Source organism: Penicillium canariense (assembly GCF_028826845.1).
Source record: "Penicillium canariense strain IBT 26290 chromosome Unknown utg000006l_segment0_segment0, whole genome shotgun sequence".
Lineage (NCBI taxonomy): Eukaryota > Fungi > Ascomycota > Eurotiomycetes > Eurotiales > Aspergillaceae > Penicillium > Penicillium canariense.
Genome location: NW_026622733.1, coordinates 2,320,922 through 2,346,329, shown reverse-complemented (window position 1 = coordinate 2,346,329; position 25,408 = coordinate 2,320,922). Strand labels below are relative to the sequence as shown.

The window sequence follows — 25,408 nt, the reverse complement described above, 5'->3', positions numbered from 1 at the left end:
TTACATGTAAACATTCAGGTCTATCTTGTCTATAAACACTCCATGCCCCGCATAAGGACACTAGGTGGCCTTGCACGAGAACACTCCTCCAACGGAACCGGCATTGTAGGAATTGATCTATTTGACAATCCGTTAGCATTTGGACCAAAGGAGGATATCATCCCTTCGCAGCATTCGTAGCACTTACAATATCGACCACACTCGCGTAGGTTCCTGCAACCAGCACAATCAGACCAATCACAAGGATGAGAAGGTTGGTCACACTCAAGAACATGTTCTTCTTGCTGAACCAGCTACCCTCGCGGATGAACATGAACCACATTATGGCTGGGAAGTAGAAGGTGAAGCCGGAGACGAAGAGCGAAGAGATGATGGACAGGAGGTCATCGAAGAATGGGATGACCTCGGCAACCACAAACTCAAGGACGGTCAGCACGATAATCAAGGCAAGCCAGGTAATCCATCCCATTTTGGTGTTGACGAAACGAATGTTGGAGCCCTTGAAAATGCGGCCGTGGATCAGTCGGCCCAGAACCACTGTGTTGATGGAGCCGCTAATGAAGATGACTGGCAAAGCGACACCAAAGGCCACCCTGCTCAGCAAGCTGCCGGCGGACAGCAAGGCAGGGCTCTGGACATCTTGGCCGACAAAGGCATACACCAATGCACCAGTGATGGTGTAGATAAAGATCTCAGCCAAACCGAGAGCCCATACGGATTTTGGGAAGTCGGTAGGAGTGTGCATCTCGTCCATGAAGGAGAACTGGCAAAGCGCAAAGCTATAGGCGAAAATGATGTTGGAGAGCGCAATAAAGGCCTCCGAAAAGGTAAGGCCCTCTTTCGGCCAGGCAGACCAGTCAACTGCTGCCAGTCCCGTTGAGTTGGAAGCCTCCACTCCGGTTCCGATGATTGTAATTCCAACCGCAATAACAATGGACACAAAGTCAATGTAGCCGAGGATAGCCATCTCCGAGAAACTGGGTGGGATAGCGAAGACAAACAAGATAATCGCCGAGACAACTGCGAAGACAAGGGCGCAGATGTTACTGTTGGTGATGTTGGCAAATGCGATCGTGCCGGTGAGACAGTGAGATCCAGCGGACAGAAGGAGCTCAAGGGCCAGCATGATATACAGTATCTCGTATCCCCATCGACCGAACATCAGCCGGCCCGCCTCGGGGTAATCCGCGATATGCGGGAACTTGACCTTGACCTGGCCGATAATGTAGCTGGTGTACACCGCGATGAGACCGAGACCGACACAGCAGATCACGCCAGCCACCATGCCGAGCTTCGCAAAGGTCGACGGGATCGAGAGCGTTCCCAGAGCGACAGCCTCCACGATCAGTACGATCGTCAGGCGCTTCCATCCGAGACGATTGAACTTCTGGATGCCGCCCTCGTAGATCTGCTGCTCCCGATCACTCATGTCGGCGAGCCCATCCTCGGACAGAATCATCTTGTCGGCATTGTTCTTGCTCGGTGCCATCGGAGCGTAGATGGCGGGATGCCGAACGACCTGGGGGTATGCGAAGCGGTTGGAGGACGGTGAGGGGAGACCACGAGGTATGAATAGATGTAAAGATCAAGATCAGTTGGCTGAGCACAACGCAGCCAAGAATTTTCGATCGCTGCAGGAATCGGGCGAATCGCCTTGCCCTCCTTCCCCAAAAATTCTCGGTGCCTTCCCGAAACAACTCACCTTAGGGCGCAGAGACCCACCATGTCAGCCGTGCTTGCGAGGCTCATACTCCACCGCAGTCCCATCATTGGATAAGAAGCATTTCATTTGTCACGATTCTAAAGATCGCCCGTAAAATTGTGGCCTTATTCTTGCTTGATCTATGCACTATGCATGTTGTCCGTTAATAAGAAATCTAAAGAAATCTACTCCGTAGCTATGAAGCTCCCAAGTCAAGCCATGATGTCTCTTGGTATTGTAGCTAGTGCGGCTCTGAATATTCTTCTTGGCCCTCAAGCCAATCGGCTTCGGCCCGTCGCCCGCCACGCCACTTTGCGCCACCCAAGTTTTTCTTCCAAGCCCGACCTAATTTTTACGTGGCCCCTTGTCTAACCGGTCTTTCCCGTTGGAAGCCGCAAGCCTCCCTGCCGGACCTCACTTACTCTAAACAATCAATCACTAGCCAATATCGGGTACTCTGCGCTGAATATTACGCGACTAAATTAGCTATTTAAATTTTAGTTTAAACCCGAATCAATAATATAATCATATGACCTTAGTCGTAGCCCAGTTACAGTACCCAATTTGTTGGCGTCCGTTCATGAATCATTATTGAGGAGTCCTCTTATCTTCCAAGGTATAGAGTTGCATGGTTGTCAGTCGGTCCAATTCCATCGCAACTTTCAATTAGAGCTACGTCCTCTTCCAATAATAATCATATCATGGCAGCCTCCTGTGTCGCCTGGCACATTAGAAGCAGTGGACGAATCTGCAGCATAGGACCCCGTATTATAGACTCATCTTAAGCCCGCTGTTTCCCACCAGGAACTATTTGACTTTTTCCGCGCGCATGTTCCGGCCGCCACTTGCATCCGCTTGACCCCCACCCCGATTCCCTTAGTGACCTCAGCAACGATTGTCAGGCATCAGGAACACGAGAATACTCCACAGGAGTGGCAAAAAAGGGAATTTTCACACGATGATAGGCGTATTTAACGCCACCCGCGAACAGGCCACATCTCTAGCCAGGCGCCTTGGGCCACTCGGGCATAGTATCTCAGATGTTAAACCTGCGAATCAACGGACTCAACAGAGAATACCAGGACATCACGTATAATTCACGTACGCTATTTCATCAACGAAAGAAACGAAAGAACGTCCGTCAAGAAGACAGAATACAGGAGAATGGATAGAAACCCAGATCGATTTTAGTCCACTATACATCTTCGTAGTCGGATGACAAAGTTAGGTGTAAACCAGCCTCCATCTCGATTACATCTTGGATACCAGGTATCATCCCAGTGACAGAAAGTCACATCTCATAGAGGCTCCATTGACCACATAGATGTACGGATATCGACCGGTGGTAGTATACTGTGTGCGAGGAAGCGAGTGGTGGCATGAATCATACATTAGTATCGAAGCCAATGCTGATTGTAACATGCAATGAATTGATACACCGTCGGGTAATTACTGATCGAGTTTGTAACGAGAACTGGAAGGTCAAACCACCATACCTTGCATGGAACTCCACCTAATCCAAGGCTGGGGAAATACATGCACCGATACTTGACAGAGCAGGCAGTGACCTTGCTACAATATCTTGATAAATTAATGCCTGAGGCAGAAACAGATTTTTCACATGCACTTGTTGATTGGCACATCTCCATCACGTGATTGTCCCTGACCCAAAGGCCTAGGCCTCGGCTTCAGCGGGGAGGCGTCCATTGCACGCCGAGTGATACATTCTTTCTACGACCGCTGACCTCGATTCTTTTGCTTGGGCTGCAGGATGGGCTCTGGAGTCCCAATGCTGGTGATCTGATCCCGCGACCATGTCCGCCACCATGCCCTTGGAAACAATCACGACGCCCATGCCAGCGATGACCGCTGAACCAGAATCTCGGCGCATCCTCTCGATATCCGCCGTCAATCACTCCGATCGGCCTTCCTCGTTAGCCCATGGCCATATGGCAGACCCCATTTGCGATGGACAAGCCAATAATTCAGCAAGGGGCCAGTTGCACGCAGCCGAAAAAGGCAACAGTGTATGCGAGCTGGTACTTCCCGTCCAGTTGCGTGAACATCCACTCTTTCCACCACTACCCGCCTACGGCCCACCCACTTTCATGTCCAGCATACAATATTACGCGATCCGAGCCATATCCTTCCTTCTTTCCCTGGGCTTCTTGACGGTGATATTCATTGGGGCATTGATCCGCACCGCTGGATCGCTCATCACCGATGTTAGTGCAAGGTTGCAAAACGGACGGCCTGCGTTGCAAAGAGTTTTCGGAGCGGAAGAACAGACACGCAGGTTGGCCCGAGCCGAGTCGGACCAGAAATGGCATATTCGACAACAGAAAAAGCACGTAGATGAAGAGCAAGGCCCGGACGAATGTCCACCGTTGGAGGGAGGCAAGGATGCAGTTGTATGTGACGTCGCATACTACGCCCGACGAGTTGGATTGGATGTTGAGACATTCCGGGTCCAAACTGAGGATGGATTTATCATCACTCTATGGCATGTCTATGATCCCCAGGAATATACAGCACTCCCGGCTGAGCAACGGCGTGAACGCGGATTCGGGGTCTTCAATGACCGGAAGGAATTGAATTCATCCAACTCGCAATCTCGACGTCGATACCCTGTCCTCTTGATTCACGGCCTGCTACAAAGTGCGGGTGCCTATTGCACCAATGACGACGATAGCCTTGCATTCTATCTCTGCAAGTCGGGATACGACGTCTGGTTGGGAAACAATCGCTGTGGCCAAACTCCTGAGCACACCACTTTGTCTACATCCGATCCGCGCATGTGGTCCTGGGATATCCGCCACCTTGGCACGCTCGACTTAGCAGCACTTACGTCCCGCGTGTTGTACGAAACTGGGTTTGAGAAGCTGGGTCTTGTGTGCCACTCGCAAGGGACCACACAGACATTCGTGGCGCTGGCGAAGGAACATAGACCTGAGCTTGGACAGCGCATCTCCGTGTTCTGTGCTTTGGCACCTGCTGCATACGCTGGTCCGCTGGTGAGCAAGCCCTATTTCCGCTTCATGAGCATGCTCTCTCCAAGCATGTTCCGGGTCTTCTTTGGTATCCATGCGTTCATTCCGGTCATGATGACTGTCCAACGTCTCATCCATCCTAAAATATACGGCACACTCGCATACTGGGTATTCTCCTTCCTCTTCGGCTGGTCTGACGCCCGCTGGGAGCGGGACTTGCGACACCGCATGTTTCAGTTCGCTCCTGTATACGTTAGCGCTGAGACGATGCGATGGTGGCTTGGCAGCGAGGGATTTGCTAAACACAAATGCATTCTTTCCACAGCAGACCAGTCTATATTTGAGGCCGAGGCGGACCATTCCGCTCGGGAAGGGACCGGTCCCGAGCATGGGGATGACCCAGGAGATCCCTGCCTGGGTGCCTCGGGCGACAGGGCTTGGTTCGATCCTCAGGTACCACCCTTCGCGTTGTGGGTTGGTGGCTCTGATGCGCTGGTAGATGGTCGTCGGCTTCTCCGGCGCTTTGACGAAGGTCATGAGCCTCACGTACGCGTCGTGCACTCGAAGATCATTGACGAATATGAGCATCTCGACGTCTTATGGGCCATGGATGCTATCGAGCAAGTTGGCAACGAAGTCCGCCAGGTCATTTGGACAACTATGTCCGATGATGCACAACGTATATGCCGTGTCCCGCGAGGTGTAAATACAAGTTTACTTTAGCGATGACAGCGCCATCATTTATAATGAATTCGTGCATAATGTTTAATGGAATATGAAAATTGTTAATGATCAATACCGTATAAGGCCCCTTCTCTCATTGCTTTTACTCCCATCGCTCGCAGGAACGCGGCCTCTCCGCAATCTCCGCTAGCAAAACCGACTGCATCCGCTTATCCATGCTGCTGCATATCCGTAGATGCCATGAAGTTAGGTTGTCTCTTCATGTAAGCCTTTGGTGTTTCTAAAACAGAGCTGAGAACGTTCAGTAACGATGGCTGAGGTTAGTGGCCATTCCGTTACAAGTGAGGGACTACGTGGTTGTTTTACAGCCATCTGCAATTCATTTCCACCTTTCATTTCATGTCTAAGAAACACCTCTCATCCCCATCCACTCGCGTCACTCGTTTCCGAGAGCCGCTGGAAGATTCACAAAGCGCCTTTTGAGCCACACACTTATTAGGTTCAGCATCTATCAGTGGACACAATGGCGACTGAATTCACCCTCTTTGTCCGCCTGCCTGCCGAGTTGCGGACCATGATCTGGGAGCTCTGTCTTCCCAGCCGAGTGGTCGAAATCAACCATCCTCATTGGCCAAAACTCCACTGCGGGAGTAACTGGGCATCCAGACACAACAGCTTGCCACCGGCTATTGCACATGTCAGCTCCGAGGCTCGAGGGGTTGCTGAGAAATTGGCCCTGACTAACAAGGACCTCGACCCCGGAAACTCATTACTCGGGCGCTTCTGGTTCCAGCCATTGAAGGACACCATCATGATGTACCGGCCAGACTTCGTCCTCTTCCAAGAAGCGAACAACGACGGCGGTCTATCTTTGCAAAGTCTCAAAGATCTTGAGAAACTCGCTAGGGGCACTGCCATTTACTTCGACCAGACCTACATGTGGTATTATCCCCGCGAAGACTGGGACGAGTGCCACTCAATACAATCTGCTCCTGTGACTGGATGGGATGATCCACTGCTGATCATGTATGCCATTCCCATCCACGCCACCACGGCCCAAGTCATAGCCTCCCAGCTCTTTGGCAACTTCGGCGACGAGTGCATCAAGCTCAGCGATCCCCTCGACAGCCAGCTAATGGAGCGATACCGACAGTTGTGTCTGCAGAGCGGCCTCCCGCAGAGCGCCAGTACCACTGACTTCTTCCACATGTGTGCCGGCAGCCCTGAGGGGGTCAGCGACATGAGCAAGATGGTACACACCTGGATTGGGGACTCCAAGACCCATGAGCTCCGGAAGCGGTGGAAGGCGGCCAAAGCCAACGACTTCATTGGCATCCCGTGGCCGGAGAACATTTGGGTAGGCTCTGACCTCGACGACGGCACCAGCGACAGGCCGGACATGGACACGTACGGGGGAGCGCTGGCCGTGCCCCCCGGTAGCATCGACATGAACAAGGTCCGTCCCAACGAGATGCACCCCTGGGTGAGGGAGACCCTCGCGAGTATCTCCTCATTCACCCCGCGTCTCATGTTCCAGTGGTGCGGTGCTGATTGCTGAAATCGTTGAATCCGCGACTGGGAGAGGCCAACAATCTAGGGCCATCCCCTCGGTAGTAAAGGTCATACATTCAGTGGGGGAAGGTATGCTCTGCTATGGTCCCTGGATTGTTGGGGTGGTTGGTGTTTTGAGTGTTTTGAGTGTGTTGTGTGGGTGTGTGTTGGGGGGTCGCGTGTGTGTGTGTTGTGCGTGGAGGCCACAGGGGCCGTGGCAATTCCAGCAGGGCGGAGGTAGGCTCACGTGCTCCCGACGCCGGCCTTCGTACACGGATACTATGCGAGGACCTATGGACTATGTCAAATAGTCAGATAATCAATCAGGTCTGAAGTGTTCTCGCTCATCCTTTCTTCTGTTCACAGACCGTGAGTGCGTGTCCGCTGTGCTCGAGGTAAGCTCGTTCCGCAGTGGATACACTAACCCCACACTTCACGATCCCATCCCCGGATTTCCACAGTGGGCCCCGGCGGGCGACACAGCCGGACTCCACTCTTTTGCCCACGCCCAGGATCTTCTGAAGAAACCATCAGAGCGAGTCTAATCCGCTGTATGTGCTGTAGGCGCCATTCATATATTTTATTCTGCCGCTGTAGCACCCCTGGCGAACCCAAAATTACCCCTCGGGGTGCACCATCGACCGATCCTGATGTCTTCGGATGGATTTGAGTAAGAGCGTAGCTGTTGGGACCCGAAAGATGGTGAACTATGCCTGAATAGGGCGAAGCCAGAGGAAACTCTGGTGGAGGCTCGCAGCGGTTCTGACGTGCAAATCGATCGTCAAATTTGGGTATAGGGGCGAAAGACTAATTTATGCTTGTCGGGGGGACGATGCCAGGGGAAACGACCTATCGCCATGAAAGGAATTCCCCTTCGACCGTCTCTCATCGTTGTGTCATGATGGGCAATTCCCTGGATCAGGTTGCGTAGTCGAGACGACTGGCCGGCCCTGGGAGCCAATCATGCCAGGCAGAGTTGCACCAGGCATGCGGCGGAGGGTCATCCTAGTCGCCCTCCTCATCCCTGATCGACTCGCCCACCCATCAGCCCATACCTGCTGCGATCACTCAACCAGCGCATTTTCCATGGCCAGTTTTGGCGAGAGTCTTGCGGCATAGGTAGCAGTTTATTGCCATCTAGCTGTAGAGGAATTACCACCAGTGGACGATCGCCCACCTTCACGGGGACATCATTGCCAGGCCACCATGACCCAACGTGAAACTCTGCTGGCATTGCCACTGCGCATGCCCCGTCTCGAATGTCACCCCCCGCCACTGGCCAACCCCGCATTCAGCTGTCATCTGATTTCCACTATATAAGGGCCGGGGGTCAAAGGGGGTTTCTTTCTCTTGCATCGTCAACTCTCCACTCTACACTCTTCCATCAACTATCATCGTGAAACACGCTATTCTCATCAACCACATCTCTATCTCATCAACATGTCAGCACCAGTTGGTCCTATTCTTCAGCAGCTCCAGCAGCTCCCGGCGCGTTCGCGCCAGGGTTTGAATAACCTGCGCCAGAGACTCTTCCAGCAGGGTACGTTGTCACCATATCCATCATGATCGTGTCTCCCACGATCCATTTCATCAAAAGTGTCATCAAAAGTGTATTTTTTCTAACCTCTTGCAGAGGCTAAGCCAAAGAAAGAAGGCCAGCTCCTTCGCACCTCGCTGAACGTCCACCGTCCTGTCTGGGTGACCGCCGGCGGCGGTGTCTACACCAGTCTCGTCGCAGTCTACCTCACCATGCGATACCTAAAGCATGCCAGGTAGATCAGATACTTGGATACTTCGTTCTCTTTTCCATTCGGTCTCGTTCTCGAGATTACCCACCGACCACATTCCTGTTCATCATACATATTTTTCCCTTTCAACACTTGATCATCGACACCCCTCATCTCGACCTCTGTACTGGTTATGGCTTGACGCGGAGGGGGAAAGCCTAGGCCGGGCCTTTCTTTTATCTACCAAGATGTTCGATCCTTATTATCGCCATAGATTGGCATGACAGACGCGGAGTTTTAGGGCTACTTTTACCCTGAATACAATTGCTACCATTATCTAAGACGATGTCCTTTTAGTAGATCCCACCTGTAAAAATTCAAAGGTCTGTCGGAGTGGCATAGAATAAGGTGGCCTTAACGGCATCCCTTGAAGCCGTGCGGTCACTGGTCTTGGAACGGAGTACCTAGGATTGACTCCTTGGGGAGCATCATGGCCAAATTGCACTCTCCCCCTCCGAAGTGAGCTCTCAGACCAGAGATGGGCGAGAACATTAAATAGAAAATTAACCCGTCATCCTAACAGTCTAGGCGATTTTCACGAATCTTCCCATAAAGACGGTTCTAGTAGCGATCGCCACCAGCGAACTGAAACCTCAACAGGCGAGAAATTGCGAACACGGTCATCTAGATTCATCTGGTAGCAAGCAAGAGATACAAGCCGATTTGATCATTGTGCGCTCGCGTAAACACAACGAGCCTTCAACCCTGGCCTAAAGGCCATGACCTCACGTGTAGCGCCCGCGCCCAAGTGCCAACTGGGCAGCCCGCCCAAGTAACCCCCTTTTCCCCCAAAAGGTTCGGTGCAGAATCCGCCCCGCCCCATCTCTGGACTAGGCAGCCCATCAGACGACCTATCAGAACAGTATCTTACTCAGGGTATCGTCACCAGTCACGAGATGATCTCATGATTCGGCGAGACCCCCCTTCGAGGTGCAGTCTGGGTCGGCGACTGGTCCAATGGCGTCTGGATGCGCTAGGGGCTTGGCACCCCCGCACTCGGCGATCGAGGTGGGCCCTCGTTATGGTTGGTGGAGAACGGTGAGAGAAGGCGAGCGAGATATTGTGTTAGTTATTTGAGTGGTTGGAGCCTGAATGAATGGTTGGGAAGTCCCCTGGGGAAGGGGTTTAACTATTAGCATGACTGTGTGGGTGAAAGGGTAACTATGTAAATTGTCTGTGAGCCAGGTCCGTGATGCCGGCGAGTGCCGCTCAGAACCTAAGTGGCTGAATAATGTGATCCTTGCGACATTTCCTTTCGGTCGGATTAGCTCTAATTAGACTGGGGTTGTTCACTTGAGACTGAGCTGCTTGGATGGAGGCCGCAGGTACCGAGGGGCTCACGGCAGGTGCTTGAAACGGCAACCCGAGAGTCACGCCAGGGCACAAGGGGTCGTGACCCACTCAAGACCGACTCCAAGTATGGTGTTTTATTAGATGATCTCACACCGCGTGAATTAAGCTTCCTCTTCCGGCTGCTCTCAAGACCAAATGTTTGTCACATATGTCTGCACATCTCTCGAGCAGCTTCGTGTCTTTGGGAATGTTGGACGAGCAGTACAACCGCTGGGAGCTGTGTGACCTAGTTATGCAGGTTTGAACAATTTATCCTTACTTCACATGAGTACCTGCCAGTGGTCATGACTAGGTTCCGCTTTGACTCGTGGTCGTGTTGCGAAAGCGAAGTCTAGATAAGATGTCCTTACGGCATGAACCATCAGGATGGAAGCGATTAGCTCTATAGAACACTATAAGCTGTATTTGCTGCGTCTCCCTATTAAATTCAATTAGTCCGGGTCCGTCAATGAATGTGTAGCGTGATGGTCCCCTCACCCAACAAATGCGACTGCTGCTTGATGCCTTGTACAAACGGCTCTACCTCTATACCTCGGCTAGGCGACGACAGTGCTGACGCTGTACATCCCAAATGGTTTTCAGCATACCCCATTCACTAGCTCCATAGTTGGTGCAGTCAGCAGTGTTACGCAGTTGAAGTGGACCCGTGTCAATGCCAATGACCCCAAGGATCCCATCCATGAGACGCGGTTGCCCAGGAACTGAACACGCCAAAGATTGCGGAAACGCTATCTCGCCATACATGCAGGAAAGCAGTTCATCGCACAAATTTGAGCAGCTTCTGTTCCCATCAAACTTCCTTGATCCAGTCAACTCCCACTATCTATTTTGAGAAGTGTGGTTGATGTGATATTGCGTGGGGTCGCGGGATCTTCGGCACGCCGTTTTCTATAATTAACCGGCATACTACCTTCTAGCTGTAACACTCCCCTCTCTCCTCAACAACAAGCTTTCTTGCAAATCAAGTATCTTTGTTAGCTCCGTCCCCAGAAGGCAGTGAACTGCAGCAGGTGTGACAACTACTGGAGAAAACTTTACCCAACCCCCACTCCTCCTCCTTTAACAACCAGCAAGCCTTTGTCCCCTCAGGCTACCCTCCAATCGAATCTCTCACGGCCTCTGCTAGCCGGGTAAACGTCTTTCGTTGTCAGTTAGCTCCAGCTGCTGATGATAGTCCGTGGGACTTCTGCTATAGGGCTGGCTGGCTTAAGTCCGAGTTTCCCCTCGCGCGGAGAACGAGGAAACATAGAAGGATGGGTGGAGACAACTTCCATTCGCTTGCTAGATGCTTGTCGCGGAAGTTGCACTGGCCCCCTCGCAGCATCCGAAGGGTGGTTGGCTATTTGGGCCTCTTGGTTTTCGATTGAGAGCGAGTGGGTTTTCTTGGCCTGAAGCTTGGCTCGGACGAGGTGCGCAAGCGGCTATTCAGTCAAGGAAAATAACATCGTCGATCGCATTCGCATCATGCTCAATCTTCTCGTGTAACATTCAAGGGATTTTGTATCGCTGCTGTTATCTCGCTTGGAGCCGACCCCAGTTTTAGGTACATGCGATAATGTGGCACTCTTTCATGGTCTCCAACACCCAGTTGACCCCAAGTGGACTTGATATTGAGTGGCCCCGCACAACCCCCATCCTCCCGTCCACCTCATTGGAGAAATTGAAAGCTAGCCCGAGATCAAGTTTAGCGTGGACTGAAATTGTGCGGACTGGTGGTGGTGTCGGTGTTGACGGATGCACGACGTGCCTGGAAATAAAGGTTGGGGCGCGTTGACTTCCTTGCTTCCAAGGGAGAAGACGGCATTTACCAACTGTATGCGGGGGCTCACCATTTATCCACTATAGGCAGCATATTTCCGGTTTACTTCCGGTTTCCATCGGGCACCTTCATTTGAGTCACATTTCATTTCGTCAACTCGGCTGTTGCACGGCAGCCGAAATGCTGATTTTAAATTACTGATGTCTGTGAGTGGGGAAAGATGGTCGCTAGAATCCTCCTATCCCTAATTCATCGCATTGTCCGCGATGATCACTTCTCCGAACGAGCAAGAGTAGGGGATCAGTCAAGGGCATTCAACGGCCTTTCATCACTATGATCCGCGGTGAGGGGAACATGAATTGATCCCCACTTAAGCAACCCTCGAGGCACATACCGTGAGGGGAAGTCTTTCATGTTGTGCATGGATAGCATATCATTGGTGGCAAGGGTAACTGCGCAAGTATCTATAAAAAGGCCACAGCTGCTGCGTGGTGTAAAACTCTGAACAACCCCCTCAAGTCCTGGCACAAGTTCAACTCGCTTTTTCCCATCTCACCTTGGATCCTTTGACAAGCTATTTATAATGAAGCTCCAGGTCCTCTGCAGGTTGCAATTGCTCGCCGGCCTCCTTTCCCTCAGTGATGCTGCACCCGCTCGTAGGGATGGCAGCTCAGGAAGCAATCCTGGCTTGAGAGGATCTGCGTCACTAGCGGGATACTCAGCTACTGAAAAGGTGGCAAGTGGGTCCAAGCCTGACATCAAGTACAGTCTTCTTCCCGGGCAGAAGGAAGATCCCGATATCGGCTCCTATCTGGATTTTGAGAATGTCAAGAACCCTCAGCCGATCCGAGGCGATACTGGATCCGATGATCCTGGCCCCCGTGAGTTTGCCGAAGGGTAAATACGCAACTATGCAAAAGAAATTTACTCATATTCTTCTAGGGAACTATTATTATGATCGGATCAATAGCGATAAGCTAGCACCTCCCGGTACAGATCATGGCGCAACGATCAATGCACAGTGGCCTCTAGGTAGGTTCCCAGTCTTGGTGATGCCTTGAACGTTTGTTAAACCATCAATACAGGACTCAGTCACAATAGGTGATTACATAAAGCAATTTGTATTTGCTGTTTGCTAATTTCTGATTCAGATTGGGAATTGATAATGCAGGTTGGGCTCGCCAGGAGAACACTGTTGTGATGCCTGACGCCACTGAGATGGCTGGTGTTGACATGCGACTCGAGCCTGCAGCCTATCGTGAGCTGCACTGGCACGTCGCCTCTGAGTGGTCTTTGGTGCTGAACGGCTCTTGTCGGATCCAAGTACCAAGCATTCTTCCTGGATTAGATGAAGCATAGCGCTTACAGAAATCACAGGCTATCAACGAGAACGGAGAGACATTTGTGGACGACCTGCAGGCGGGTGATGTATGGTTTTTCCCACCGTAAGTATTCAAAAAGAAACTCACCGTTTTATCCTAATGCTGCATTGCATCTACTGACAGCAATTAGTGGTATTCCTCACTCCATCCAAGCGCTCGATGAGGGCGTCGAGTTCCTTTTGGTATTTGACCAGGGTGATTTCAGCGAAGACAACACTTTCCTCGCCACGGAAGTCTTTCTTCACAGTCCAGTAAGTCAAAGTCATGAATGGCTATGAATTAAGGCTAATTGATCTCACAGAAAGAAGTTTTGGCAAAAGATCTTGGCGTTCCCGTCTCGGCGTTCGACAAAATTCCAGACGATGAACTCTACATTTTCAAGGGAACTCCGGCCCCGAAGGACATCGAAGAGCAGAATGTCACAACAGCGGCTGGCCCTGTCCCCCGCACGGAAAGTTATTCCTACCACTTTTCGGAGCAGCCCGCTCACGAAGTTGCTGGGGGGTCCGTCAAGATCGTGGACCCGCTCACTTTCCCTGTGGCTAGCAATGTCTCTGCAGCGGTCGTCACGGTAAATCCAGGTGGTATGCGCGAGATCCATTGGCACCCAACCAGCGATGAGTGGACCTTTTTCATCAAGGGCCAGGGTCGTGCCACATTGTTTACTGCTCCCAATGCGGCGACGACTTTTGACTACCGAGCTGGCGATGTAGGGTACTTCCCAAAGTCGAACAGTCACTATATCGAGAACACTGGCGACGAGGAACTGATGTTCGTGGAGGTGCTTCAGGCGCCGCAATTTACAGGTACGTTCTTTCCATCAACCCATTCTAGTGTCGATAACACTTAATAACTTTAACAATAGATATCGCGCTCGGCCAGTGGATTGCGTCTACCCCAAGGCAGATTATCAAAGATACTTTGAACCTCAGCGACAGCACTCTGAGTCAGCTCAAGACTGAGAAGCAGTATGTTGTTGCGGGAACCAATAATGACTAATAAGTACATTCTCAAGTCGGGCGTTTCCTAAGCATTATTTGATCCAACTGGGTTATTCACTTTGCACGCATCTTTCATCTTGCGACCAGCGCTAGATTGATCTCAAATTCCCAGCCACGAAATTTACCACGGCGCAATGAAAGTTATGGATGTGCAGCAGTAGGATCCATAAGATACTATGGGATTTATCAATAACATCATGCAAGCTATAATTCGGACCAGCGAACGAAAGAAACACAAAAAAATATCATAATTCATCCTTCAATACCCCAGTCACACAGTATATCAGGCTTTATACGGAGGCGGTAGATCTTCGGAATGATCAGATACTTCGCTTTCAAGGCTGACATCTGAATCCATACGACGCAGATCAAGTTCTGGAAGAGGCATCTCGGACTTCGAGTCTATATCCCGAGCCACAGGAACAGTAGAGGAACTGGACAATTCCGGAAGATTCTGGAGATATATCAGTACCACAACCTATCGTATCATAGAGCACACCAGATCCAGTACTCACTACAGGCCCGAAGTCATCTTTCTTGAGGGCAACTGGCTCCTTATTGCCCACCTGCTTGATTAGTTGATTTCTTTTCCAGTATCCGTTTTTCAGTATCATCCCCTTGAATGTGCAACGTTCGAAATAACACTCCTCGGTATCGCAGTCGTTTAAGGTTGTCTTCCCTACCGAAGTATGGGAAACAGTTGACCCAATAATTGTGCTGCGCTTTACAGTACTTGCGTCTCTCACGGTAGAAGTTTTCACATCGCTTCGATGAACGGCGGATCTGTCACGGACAACACTATTGGAAAAGGTGCTGCGGCTAGCGAGTGATACATTATAGAAATGCGTCTTCGTCCCTGTCGACCGCTGTGCTGAGCGCACGTTTGAGAAAACACAGTCTGAGAAGTCACTGCGCTTCACCCATGAGCCGGTGATAGTGCAGTTGCGTAGGTTGCAGTGAGTGATCGTGTTGCCGTCGCCCATGGTAGTGGTTCCATTTTCGGGATATGACTCTTGGTGTGCGACATGCTCCATTGTGGTTCAGTCAGTGTGTTTGAAGACAGGTTATAAGAAGTTGTTTCCTGTTGGAAAATGGGGGTTTGTAGAGCCTGCTTCCTTGGGTTGAAGAAATTCTGAGATGAACACAACAGTTTCCAAAACGCCGTTATGCCAGGGATACTGGAAAGTAATACACAAAGTATTGGAAACTGGACTGCGACGTGCAACAGATTACTGTCTCGAAGATTTCGGGGTAAGCGCCGGATATAAGCATGGCCCGACCACCACGCGAGTTAGGTGGGGCCTGAGCTTGTTCTCGCAAATTGTCGAAAACTGCTGCCTAGCGTTTCGCGTGTTGGCTTCATTCTGGGTGTCTCTATCTACAGATTTATTGGTAGGCTCGGAACATTTATCATGAACTGTGGCTTGCTTCGAAGCCACCTTTCCGACCGCAGGTGAACGCGCGGTCGTGAACAGCAAGCTATGAGGTGTTTATTAAGGCCCCCCGCATTTTAAAGGAAACCCCATCAACATTCGATTGGCGTTCATTCATGGTGGTGGCTGTGTCGATAATTCGGGGGGAGGGGGGATCATAGCCAAATTTTTCCTTGAATGGACGTATTCTGCATTGAATTATTTTCTACCAATTCTACTTGCTCTTTATTATATTTTGTTGCCATGCTGATACAATGTCGCTCCTTGGCCTACCCAACGAACTCTTGCAGCAAATCTGTGCCGATCTCGAGTCCCCCAGAGATCTCAATGCTCTCGCTCGCTCGAGTCGGATCTTCTATGAAATATTCAATCTATGGATATATCAAGGTGAACTAGGTCGTGACAGGGGCTATAGAGTCCTCATGTTTGCCGCGCAGATGGGACACATCAGTACGGTCCAACGGCTTTTCCAACTCAGCACCAAATTGGAGATTGATCTAGATCCGAATCATTCTAAACGAGATGTATATCGCCATCGTATGTGGGACCCGCTCACTTGGTCGGTTGTTCGAGGGGATGAAGATACGGTGAAGCTTCTGTTGAAAATAAAGGGCATTGCTGTGGACTCCAAATGCCCGAAGGGCCGAACGCCGTTATCTTTCGCTGTCGAGCAAGGGAATACCAAAATCACTCGCCTACTGTTGGCCGCAGGTGCAGATCCAAATACGCAAGATGCCATCCTGCGAACACCCTTGCACTGGGCTGGATCACCCATGCTGGCGGTCAATCCTCGCATTATGCCCGACGAGACATCTTCCATGAAACTGGGCTCAATATCCCATCAGCCTATCTACTGCCCAGTGAAAGTCTATTTTGAAGATGACATCCCGGGTTCCATAAGCTGGGACGATGCCAAAAGTTTCCCAAAATACTGCACAGAATGCTACGAGGCGCGCGACCTGGATGCAGCCGCCCCTTTAAGCTTAATTTCTTTGCATTGGTCTGCTGGAGAAGAATACGAGGAGATATTGCGGCTTCTAGTACAATACGGTGCCAACCTTGACCTCAGAGACGAGAAGTCCCGGACACCCTTAGGCTGGGCAGCAACATGTGGATACCAGCCTTTGCTGAGAATACTTCTTGAGAATGGCGCCGTTCTCGGTTCTTTGAAGCAGACTAGGCGCTCGCCTCTCTCATGGGCCGCCGAGAATGGGCATACTGGCATTGTGCAGTTTCTAATTGGCTACGGCGAATCCGTGGAACCCGTGGAATACGATGGTGTGCGTTCGGCTTCTCCGCTTTCCTATGCGGCAATGAAAGGGCACTATGAGACCGTGCAGTTACTTCTTGAGAAAACCATTAATCGAGAGACCGAATACATGGCGCCCGACTGGCGGCCATTGACTGACGCTGCCGTGGCTGGCCATGCAAAAGTGGTCAAGCTGCTTCTTTTTGCCCATGCTCAAAAATGGCCAGAAACGCCTATCGGTTCCACGGCGGTATGTTGGGCTGCATGTCGGGGGCAAACGGAGATCCTCCATCTACTACTAACTGCAGGTGCCGACATTGCGCCTTTCCCGAAGATATACGATTATATGACTCCCCTCCAACTAGCGACAAAGAACAAACATGAAGATACTATCAAATATCTTCTTGGGACTGGCAAAGCCGACATCAATGCGACGGATCGCCATGGTTGGACGGCACTGTCGTGGACTGCCGGAGTACCGTACTGCAACAAAGAGGATAGAAACAATCCAAGTATCAAGCGAATCTTGCTCGATCATGGAGCGGATCCATCCTATGAAAAAGAAGGACGAGAAGTCTTCCATGCCCCTCACAGCATTCTCAAAACCTGGTCAATGTGCACATTTCCTGGGAGGACGGAATGGCCAATCTCATTCAGAATTGATTGGGAGTCTCTTTCCCATGGAAAAAGAATGCGTGAAATACCATATCATATACCACATCTTTCCCCTGAAATGATGAAGCAATTTGAGGGATGGTCATATAACAGACCAATCCCCAGCAGATGAGACTATATCACAGCGCTCTCAAGTCAGTCCAGAAATCAAGTCCGTTCTTGTGGTACCGCGAGTCAAGATCAATAGGAAAGCAACTACGCGTTTATTTCGCCCTCTCCTCAGTGTCCCTCCTAGTCGCAACTGTATTGTATTGGCTCTCTCCTTCAACCTAGCCAGAGCCCTTTCATTTGTTGATACCCGGGTTGAAATGAGCCAGCAACACAGAGCGCTTTCCACTACCTCCCCTGCATGAGTCATCGCTGCCCATTTTTGTCGGTACTGTAGTTTGTTGAGAAGGAAAACCAGTAGGCGGAACTGCTGAGATCCCGGTAGTCACCAAGCCCATTGTCAAGATTGAGGTTCTGCTTCCAAGCGACTGGTAGTGTCGACGATGTCAAACTGCTCTCAAAAATAAATTGTCTTGGGAACTTTGCTTGTGTGGGGCTTCCTACCCCTGGCTCATAGGGCTAATGTGTATGGCGTCAGCACTGTGTGGTTCGAACCACATCTCCATTGTTAGGACATAAGCGACATGCTGGGTCAACCACTGAATATTATTTTCATAATAAATATAGGGTCTTCTACATGCCTTGACTCGTCTACTATACTCTAGCTATGTAACAACTTGGATAAAGCCTCTTTTTAGTAGACTAACCCTAGAAAGTTCAATTAGGTATATCATATTGGCCTATCATATTTGTTATCCATTTATAGCCACTTATTACGAAAGTAGTGGCAATACCTAATAAATTAGTAAGGTAGATAAATGATGATATATTAGAATCTACTAAATAAACTAAATTAAAGGGGGCTTAGTTAGCTAACTAGGCTACCATACTAAACTACTATAGGAAGGCACTAGTCGTAATAATAACCAAGCTATAATCTACTAAATATATAATAAGTAGAAAGGTTCACTTAGTACTTATTAGGGTCTAATATATATCTACCTATTATATAGTAATAATAAGTAAGAGCCCTTTATTTAAGAGTAAAGTAAAATCAAGAGTAAATTTAGAGCAAAGTAAGAGTAAAGTAAGGGTAAAATAAGAGAAAAATAAGAGTAAAATAAAATCAAGAGTAAAGTAAGAAGTAACTTTAAGCCTAGCTCCCTAGGCTACTATACTAAACTAATATAGGAATACACTAGTCATAATGATAACTAAGCTACAACCTACCCCCTACCTAACCTTCTTTAGTTAATTATAATTGTCTATCCCCTTATAAGGCTTTAACTAATCATACTTATCTTGGCTTTTTCACTAGAACTACTATACCCTCTAGACTAGCCCTAAGCTCACACTAATCTAGTTGGCAGAATGCCATCATCATCAAAGATAGTGAGTCCATCTATGTCTTCTAGTCTTTTCGATACTCATAAACATGCTAGAAGCTGGATCAAAAGCTGAATAGCTACATAAGACTTGGACCCACAGACAAAACTAGGGAGTTCCTCCGTGAATTCTTCAAGGTCCTTCCTCCTAATGGAAAAAGAAATCTCGCTGGTGATCTTTCAGGGTGTGCAAACGATGAGAAGCTTCGGCAACTGGTCCAAAGCATCAGGACTGGTTTATTGATTCCTTTGAAAGCACAAGGTGGCAAAACACCCAATGAATTCTCTCTATCCCCATGGTTAGGCGTTAAAGATTCAATCGATTATCTCAAGAGCCCAAACATCAAGCCCATCAGCAGAAGCTCTCAGTGGCACCTCTGGCACCGCTGTTTAGAAAGAGATGGCAACAAATGTGTTGCCACAGGGGTGTACAGTCATGGTCACGCCCATCCACCGAAGGCATTGACGTCCCATCTTGAAGCAGCCCACATTATTCCATTTGCACTTAGATCCTTTCAGGCCAATGACAGTGAAGCAGTGGACAGATATCCAAAGATTTGGGTGAATCTAAGGCGCTACTTTCCAGTTCTTCGCAGTATGGCCTTTACCTCAGACCAGATCGATTCGGAGAAGAACATCCTGATGCTAGACATGTCGCTTCACAGGGAATTCGGACAATTCGCACTCATTTTTGAAGCAACCAGCATTGCTCACGAATATCGAATCAAGACCTTTCCAAATTGCCCCACAGGGCCGTTACGAGACTTGCCTAAAAATCGGCTTGTCAAGTTCAGAGTTCACAAAGGAAGTCGGGAACTTCCAGATCCTAAACTTCTCAAAATCCACGCTTGTATTGGAAACTTTCTACATACGAGTGGCCAGGCGGAGATAATCGACAAGCTCCTGCAAGATTTTGAAGACTGTGGTGGGCTTGCCCCGAGTGGAAGCACCAACCTGGAAGACCTTCTTGCAGCGAGCGGCCTCTCATCACTACCCTCGAACTTCAACGAAGCATCCGATTCCCAAAAGTATACAAAGAAGCAACATCCTACGGAGACTCAAGGAAGCCAGCAGACGGGCGAAATTTCTTGACACCGAGAAAAAAAGATTGGGATGCTAGATTGCATAATTGCACCGGGAAAATGGCTGTTAGGGTCGCAGTTACAGGTTAGGTCAGGTGATGGATCGGACCACTATCTTCTTTAGCTAGCTTCTTGATTCAGGACTTATCAATAGAGAGATCCAGTATTCTTGCTTCTGCTGTCCTCCTTTCTGTAACAGTCGCATGGCAGATCTAAGGATCTGCAAAGAAAACTCGAGATAGCAGATAACTGTCCACTCAGAGAGACCAACGGAGAATGGTGAGTCAGAGGGACCCCACAAACCGCCGGAACAATATATTTCTGTTTGATGAAGATCAATGCTGCTGAACGGCTTCCGGGCTGTGGCTCGGCGAGCCTTCATGCTATCCAGGACTTGCTTGCCCTTGCGCTGACGGAGGGTGCCTTTGGAGGTGAAGGCTTCTGAATATGCGGCGCGTATTTTCGCTTTGGCATAATCCTTGACATTCGAGATTTTCACATCAATGTCAAAGAGCGGCTTGCTCTGCTTATCAAGCTCATCCACCAGGTGTCGGTATGGGGCACAAAGGTATCCTTCTTTGGTCCATGCGAATCCAAACTGCTTGCGCACTTGTTTGCCGAAGGGGATCAGCTTGATGATCTCGTCCTCCGTCAATATCACCGTCTTTAATTCCTGGGCCTCCATTGCCCGGAATCTTGGCGGGAGCATTGCGTCTTCCTTGACTGTCATGCGGGCATATTTGGCTCGAGTGTCTTCGGGCTGCACCCAAGTGGCAGAGGCCCTAAGCGAGGCTGTCTTGGTTGTCGATCATTGCTGGTCCGAGCTCGATCTTGTTGGATTAATGCGAGTCTATGTTCTCAGAATCCATCTTGCTTGTCAATAGTTTGCGGGACGATCACCGTGTTCTCTGTTCCTGGTGGTCGGGAAAGGGGGGGGAAAGGGGAAGTATTGTTATTATCAGTGGAACCCCGTTCCGGGGGTGCATTCTCCATAGTGCCCGATCGAATAGTTCTGGAAGCAAACTTTCTCTAGAGATGTTCCATCAATTCCTGGTAACCCTAAAGGAGATATAAATATAGATAAGTGGCTATAGTTGTGGTAGCGTGGATGATGATAGCGCCACACACAAGGTCTGGCTTGACATAGCTGTGGGCTATATTTTATACCATTTCAACAAGGCCAACCTTAGCCAACGCTAGCCGCGTGATTTCACCACCAATAGCGATTTGAGGGCCGACCGATGCCCTCTGGACCCTACCTGGTTGCCTATGTCAACAGCCTAGTCCCTCATTTTAAAGGCTACTTAAAGGCCACCGCCCGCTACAGGTGCCTGCTTCATAAGAAGGTTGACAAATGGCTCCACACTGGAGGCCACGTCAAGCCAGACCTTGTGTATGGCGTCATCATTATCCACACTACCAAGTGAGAAGGGATTTTGTGACCATAAATAAGTATATATATATTTCAAGAACAAAATAAATCTGTTGAAGATTATATTATATATCCTGTTTTCCAATAGGAATGCTTTGCGGGTCGAAACCCCAAGAAATGCGAAGACGAGAAATCGACTAATTCAACATAGCCCTCCTTGTATTCGCGACCAAGATATATCATAGGCAATAAAAGGAGATAAGTGAGAATTCTGTGACATTCTTTTCACATTTACCTCTCAACTGACAAAACAAAGCTGTTTTTGGCCCAAAAAGGTTGATTGTGTCAAACATGGCGGCATAAATCCTTAAACTTAAAGCCTGTATTGGCTATTGGATATGGATAGTTAGATACAGACACGAGAGAATCCATGCAGACTCCAGAAATAGCAAAGGATGCAAAGACTTATATAACACCAATCGCTCTAGAGGTCATTACGAAACCAGCGACGGCCGTCCCCGCGTCCCCTGTTAAGCCACAAACATCTATTCGCATAATTATCTATGCGATGGTGGTGAACAAGCTAGATAATGTCATCATGGACCGCACAACTAAACAGGCTCGACCTACCAATATTAGCGGCTATGCACTGATCGCACTTACTCACGAGATGACTACTGTAGTCACGGTAAATCTGTTAGATATCCTTCAAATGGCCGCTGCATGCGCCGGGTAGGTGCTGAAGATGACAGAAAACTTCACGATCGACTCCCTACATTAGGAAATCAGTCCAGCCATGTTGGAGATTTTCCCTCGAGCGAGTGGACCCTATCGTGATTATAGCTATAATTCTTGACCAGTTAGTGAAATGGCCAGACCATAGTGAAAGTGAATGGGCCCTTGTTCACGCAATTCATTTCCCTAGTATGGTTTGCATGCCCAAGAAAGATGTGTATACGTTTTTTTGTATGACAAAAGCCACAGCCATGGACTTTTTTCGCTTATCAACTAAAGGAGCCCTTGCCAAGGCGGTTTTACTCAACATGGACGAGGACTTCGTCCCATTGCAAGCTCTTGTACTGTTTTTATTTGTTAGCCGTCTGACTGGGGATGCAGAGACAGCTTGAAAACTCACTAGGACAGCACTCCGCTCTAAAGCCTTCACCAACATTGGCTTCCCACCTCTTCGAGCATGAAATACACAAGAGGCTCTGGTGGCAGCTCTGGTATCTTGAACACCGGGCTGCCGAGGACCTTGGACAGAACAATGGAATAGAGAGAGACATCATACCCTCGAGTTTCCTTTGAATGTGAATAACGCAGATCTTGATCCCAGGTCAACCTTACTCTTCAACTTGCGGATTGGCTAGTCTAAACAAACCTTTGCTCTTGGCCGCTTTGAGATTGCACCGACCAGACAGAAGCTTAGTCAAGACATCTCGACGGGGAACAAAGCAGCTATTATACAACACTGTGAAAAGCAACTAGATGACCGGTATCTTCAGTACTGCCCAGACGATCACGACCTAATCCAGTGGTTGACCAACATGTCGCTCATGTCCTAATATTGGAGATGTTAGCCTTATGAGCCAAAGGTGCGAGGCCCAACACGAGCAAAGTTTCCAAGATAATTTAATTTTGAGAGCATGCATGAGCTAGTTCCTTATTAACATTGAGATTGAAAGTAAAGGAGTGAGTCTGGTGCTTTCTTCATCCCTTAATTAATAGATAATATTCATGACGATGGCGAATCCAATGTCAGCCGCCGTGAGCCCGATTTGTATACTTGCGACCGCCTCTTTTCAAATGCTAGAATTGCATCACGTGATGTGGCGGTGCACACTATCCAGCGAGTTGCACCAGCCACCCTCTCGCGACACAAAAACTTCCCGGCGATAATCCTCACCCCACGCCAATACCCACTACCCACCATTTGCCATTCGTGTCATCGGTAACTACCTTTTTGACAATGGCTCCGATTTCTATCGCGGACCTCGTCGCCGCTCTGCCGGCTGAGGACATTTGGGGTCCCGCCACCTCGGGCGACAACATGCTCGAAGGCGTTCCTTATGCTCCCTTCTCTAAGGGCGACAAGCTGGGCCGTATGGCCGACTGGACTGCCGAGTCCAAGGACCGTGCTGGTCAGGGCCGCCAGCAGTACAACCGGAACTTCAGAGGTAAGCACTCGATCTTGCAGCCTTTTTTCTTTGTGCCCTGTGCCATCCTCTCGGGTGATCGACACCGCTGAGAATGTCCCTCTAACAATTTTTTCCAAAATGCAGACCAGCAGGTGTACGGCGCCGGCACCTCCAGCCTGTTCTCTATCCAGACTGCCGAAGACGAATCCTCGTTCTCCGTTGTCGATAACACTCGCACCTCCACCAAGCGCGGCTTTGGCCGCGGCGGCGGCACCGTTTTCCGTGGCCGTGGCCAGCGCGGTGGTCAGCTTCAGCGCGGTGGTGGCCGTGGTGGCTTCCAGCGTGCTGGTGCCGGTCGTGGCCAGGACCGCTTCTATGATAACCGTGGTGGTCGTGGCGGCCGCGGGGGCGGCCGTCGCTTCGGCTGGAAGGACTATGACAAGCCCCAGCGCACTCGCGAGCCGTCGGTCAACATCCGGCCTGAGTGGCACATGATCGAGGAGGTTGACTTCAGCCGCCTGTCCAAGCTGAGCCTCGAGGCCCCCGAGGGCGAGGATCTTGAGACTTACGGTTTCCTGCACTACTATGATCGCTCCCTCGACAAGGCTCCGGTCAAGAACGCCGAGCGCAGACTCCAGAGCCTCGACCGCGCCGCCTACAATGTCACTACCTCCCAGGATCCCATCATCCACGAGCTGGCCGAGAAGAATGAGGCCACCGTCTTCGCTACCGCCGATATCCTCTCCATGCTCATGTGTGCCACTCGCAGTGTGTACTCGTGGGACATTGTTATTGTCCACCAGGATGGCAAGATCTACCTCGACAAGCGCGCCGGTGCTTCTATTGACCTGGTCACTGTCAACGAGAACGCTTACGACGCCCCTCTCGAGATTTCCGAGGCCTCTGGCAAGCAGGAGCAGATCAACACTCCTAGCGCTCTGGCTATGGAGGCCACCTTCATCAACCACAACTTTGCCATGCAGGCCGTCATCGAGTCCGAGGAGGCCAAGGTCCCCTTCTCTCAGCCCAACCCCTTCTACAACGAGGCCGAGGAGACCGAGCCCCTCGCCTCCAAGGGTTACAAGTACCGCCGCTTCGACATTGGCCTCGAGCGCGACGATGAGCCCCTCCAGATCATCGTCCGTACCGAAGTCGATGCTGTGATGAAGAACCCCGCCGGGGGCGCCGATCAGCAGCTGGTTGTCAAGGCCCTGAACGAGTTCGACAGCAAGGCCCCCGGCTCCGGCAACGCCCTCGACTGGCGCAGCAAGTTGGTGTCGCAGCGCGGTGCCGTGCTCGCCACCGAGATGAAGAACAACTCCTCTAAGCTCGCCCGCTGGACCACCCAGGCTATCCTGGCCAAGGCTGATGGCATGAAGCTCGGCTTTGTGTCGCGCGCCAACCCTCGCTCCGCCGCTGGCCACGTCATCCTGGGTGTTGCTGGCTACAAGCCTCGCGAGTTCGCCACCCAGATGAACCTGAACCTCAGCAATGGGTGGGGTATCGTCCGCACTGTTATCGACCGTATCCGCTCGTTGGATGCCGATGAGCCGGCCGATGCTGTGAAGAAGTACGTCATGATCAAGGACCCCAACCGCAATGTCCTGCGTCTCTACAGCGTGCCTGCTTCCACCTTCGATGAGGATGAGGAGGCCGAGGTTGAGGAGAAGGGCGAGGAAGAGGAGGAGGAGGAGAAGGATGAGGAGTAGATATATCCCCATGGGCAATGTGCTTTTCTATTGCGTGGACTAGATCCTTACGTTTTATTCTGTTTTTCTTGAATGTGCATATGTGCAAAAGTTTGATAAGAAATGACA

At 50.2% G+C, this 25,408-nt stretch overlaps 10 protein-coding genes across 10 annotated transcripts; 7 read left to right on the top strand and 3 right to left on the bottom strand.

The window, feature by feature from the left end:
- Nucleotides 1-60: 60 nt before the first annotated feature.
- N7482_008818 (N amino acid transport system protein) lies at nucleotides 61-1,489 on the bottom strand (the record flags this gene model as incomplete). The annotated part of the gene is made up of 2 exons (XM_056690942.1): nucleotides 61-117; nucleotides 188-1,489. The coding sequence occupies 2 exons, from the start codon at nucleotides 1,487-1,489 to the stop codon at nucleotides 61-63; spliced, it is 1,359 nt and encodes a 452-aa protein (XP_056540707.1).
- Nucleotides 1,490-3,516: 2,027 nt separating this feature from the next.
- N7482_008817 (putative ab-hydrolase associated lipase) lies at nucleotides 3,517-5,415 on the top strand (the record flags this gene model as incomplete). The annotated part of the gene is made up of 1 exon (XM_056690941.1): nucleotides 3,517-5,415. One exon carries the CDS (start codon nucleotides 3,517-3,519, stop codon nucleotides 5,413-5,415), a length of 1,899 nt encoding a protein of 632 aa, XP_056540706.1.
- Nucleotides 5,416-5,899: 484 nt separating this feature from the next.
- Nucleotides 5,900-6,934, top strand: N7482_008816 (2EXR domain-containing protein; the record flags this gene model as incomplete). The annotated part of the gene is made up of 1 exon (XM_056690940.1): nucleotides 5,900-6,934. One exon carries the CDS (start codon nucleotides 5,900-5,902, stop codon nucleotides 6,932-6,934), a length of 1,035 nt encoding a protein of 344 aa, XP_056540705.1.
- Nucleotides 6,935-8,367: 1,433 nt separating this feature from the next.
- On the top strand, nucleotides 8,368-8,703 carry N7482_008815 (uncharacterized protein; the record flags this gene model as incomplete). The annotated part of the gene is made up of 2 exons (XM_056690939.1): nucleotides 8,368-8,467; nucleotides 8,561-8,703. 2 exons carry the CDS (start codon nucleotides 8,368-8,370, stop codon nucleotides 8,701-8,703), a joined length of 243 nt encoding a protein of 80 aa, XP_056540704.1.
- A 3,706-nt stretch (nucleotides 8,704-12,409) lies between these two features.
- On the top strand, nucleotides 12,410-14,207 carry N7482_008814 (putative oxalate decarboxylase; the record flags this gene model as incomplete). Its single annotated transcript, XM_056690938.1, has 8 exons — nucleotides 12,410-12,707; nucleotides 12,769-12,858; nucleotides 12,912-12,927; nucleotides 12,978-13,149; nucleotides 13,204-13,271; nucleotides 13,339-13,459; nucleotides 13,510-14,014; nucleotides 14,074-14,207. 8 exons carry the CDS (start codon nucleotides 12,410-12,412, stop codon nucleotides 14,205-14,207), a joined length of 1,404 nt encoding a protein of 467 aa, XP_056540703.1.
- A 285-nt stretch (nucleotides 14,208-14,492) lies between these two features.
- On the bottom strand, nucleotides 14,493-15,243 carry N7482_008813 (uncharacterized protein; the record flags this gene model as incomplete). Its single annotated transcript, XM_056690937.1, has 2 exons — nucleotides 14,493-14,663; nucleotides 14,725-15,243. 2 exons carry the CDS (start codon nucleotides 15,241-15,243, stop codon nucleotides 14,493-14,495), a joined length of 690 nt encoding a protein of 229 aa, XP_056540702.1.
- Nucleotides 15,244-16,181: 938 nt separating this feature from the next.
- On the top strand, nucleotides 16,182-17,801 carry N7482_008812 (ankyrin repeat domain-containing protein; the record flags this gene model as incomplete). Its single annotated transcript, XM_056690936.1, has 2 exons — nucleotides 16,182-17,141; nucleotides 17,754-17,801. 2 exons carry the CDS (start codon nucleotides 16,182-16,184, stop codon nucleotides 17,799-17,801), a joined length of 1,008 nt encoding a protein of 335 aa, XP_056540701.1.
- Nucleotides 17,802-18,985: 1,184 nt separating this feature from the next.
- N7482_008811 (HNH endonuclease signature motif containing protein) lies at nucleotides 18,986-20,091 on the top strand (the record flags this gene model as incomplete). Its single annotated transcript, XM_056690935.1, has 2 exons — nucleotides 18,986-19,006; nucleotides 19,057-20,091. 2 exons carry the CDS (start codon nucleotides 18,986-18,988, stop codon nucleotides 20,089-20,091), a joined length of 1,056 nt encoding a protein of 351 aa, XP_056540700.1.
- A 114-nt stretch (nucleotides 20,092-20,205) lies between these two features.
- Nucleotides 20,206-20,811, bottom strand: N7482_008810 (uncharacterized protein; the record flags this gene model as incomplete). The annotated part of the gene is made up of 1 exon (XM_056690934.1): nucleotides 20,206-20,811. The coding sequence occupies one exon, from the start codon at nucleotides 20,809-20,811 to the stop codon at nucleotides 20,206-20,208; it is 606 nt and encodes a 201-aa protein (XP_056540699.1).
- Nucleotides 20,812-23,422: 2,611 nt separating this feature from the next.
- Nucleotides 23,423-25,300, top strand: N7482_008809 (eukaryotic translation initiation factor 3 subunit D; the record flags this gene model as incomplete). The annotated part of the gene is made up of 2 exons (XM_056690933.1): nucleotides 23,423-23,630; nucleotides 23,736-25,300. 2 exons carry the CDS (start codon nucleotides 23,423-23,425, stop codon nucleotides 25,298-25,300), a joined length of 1,773 nt encoding a protein of 590 aa, XP_056540698.1.
- Nucleotides 25,301-25,408: the final 108 nt, after the last annotated feature.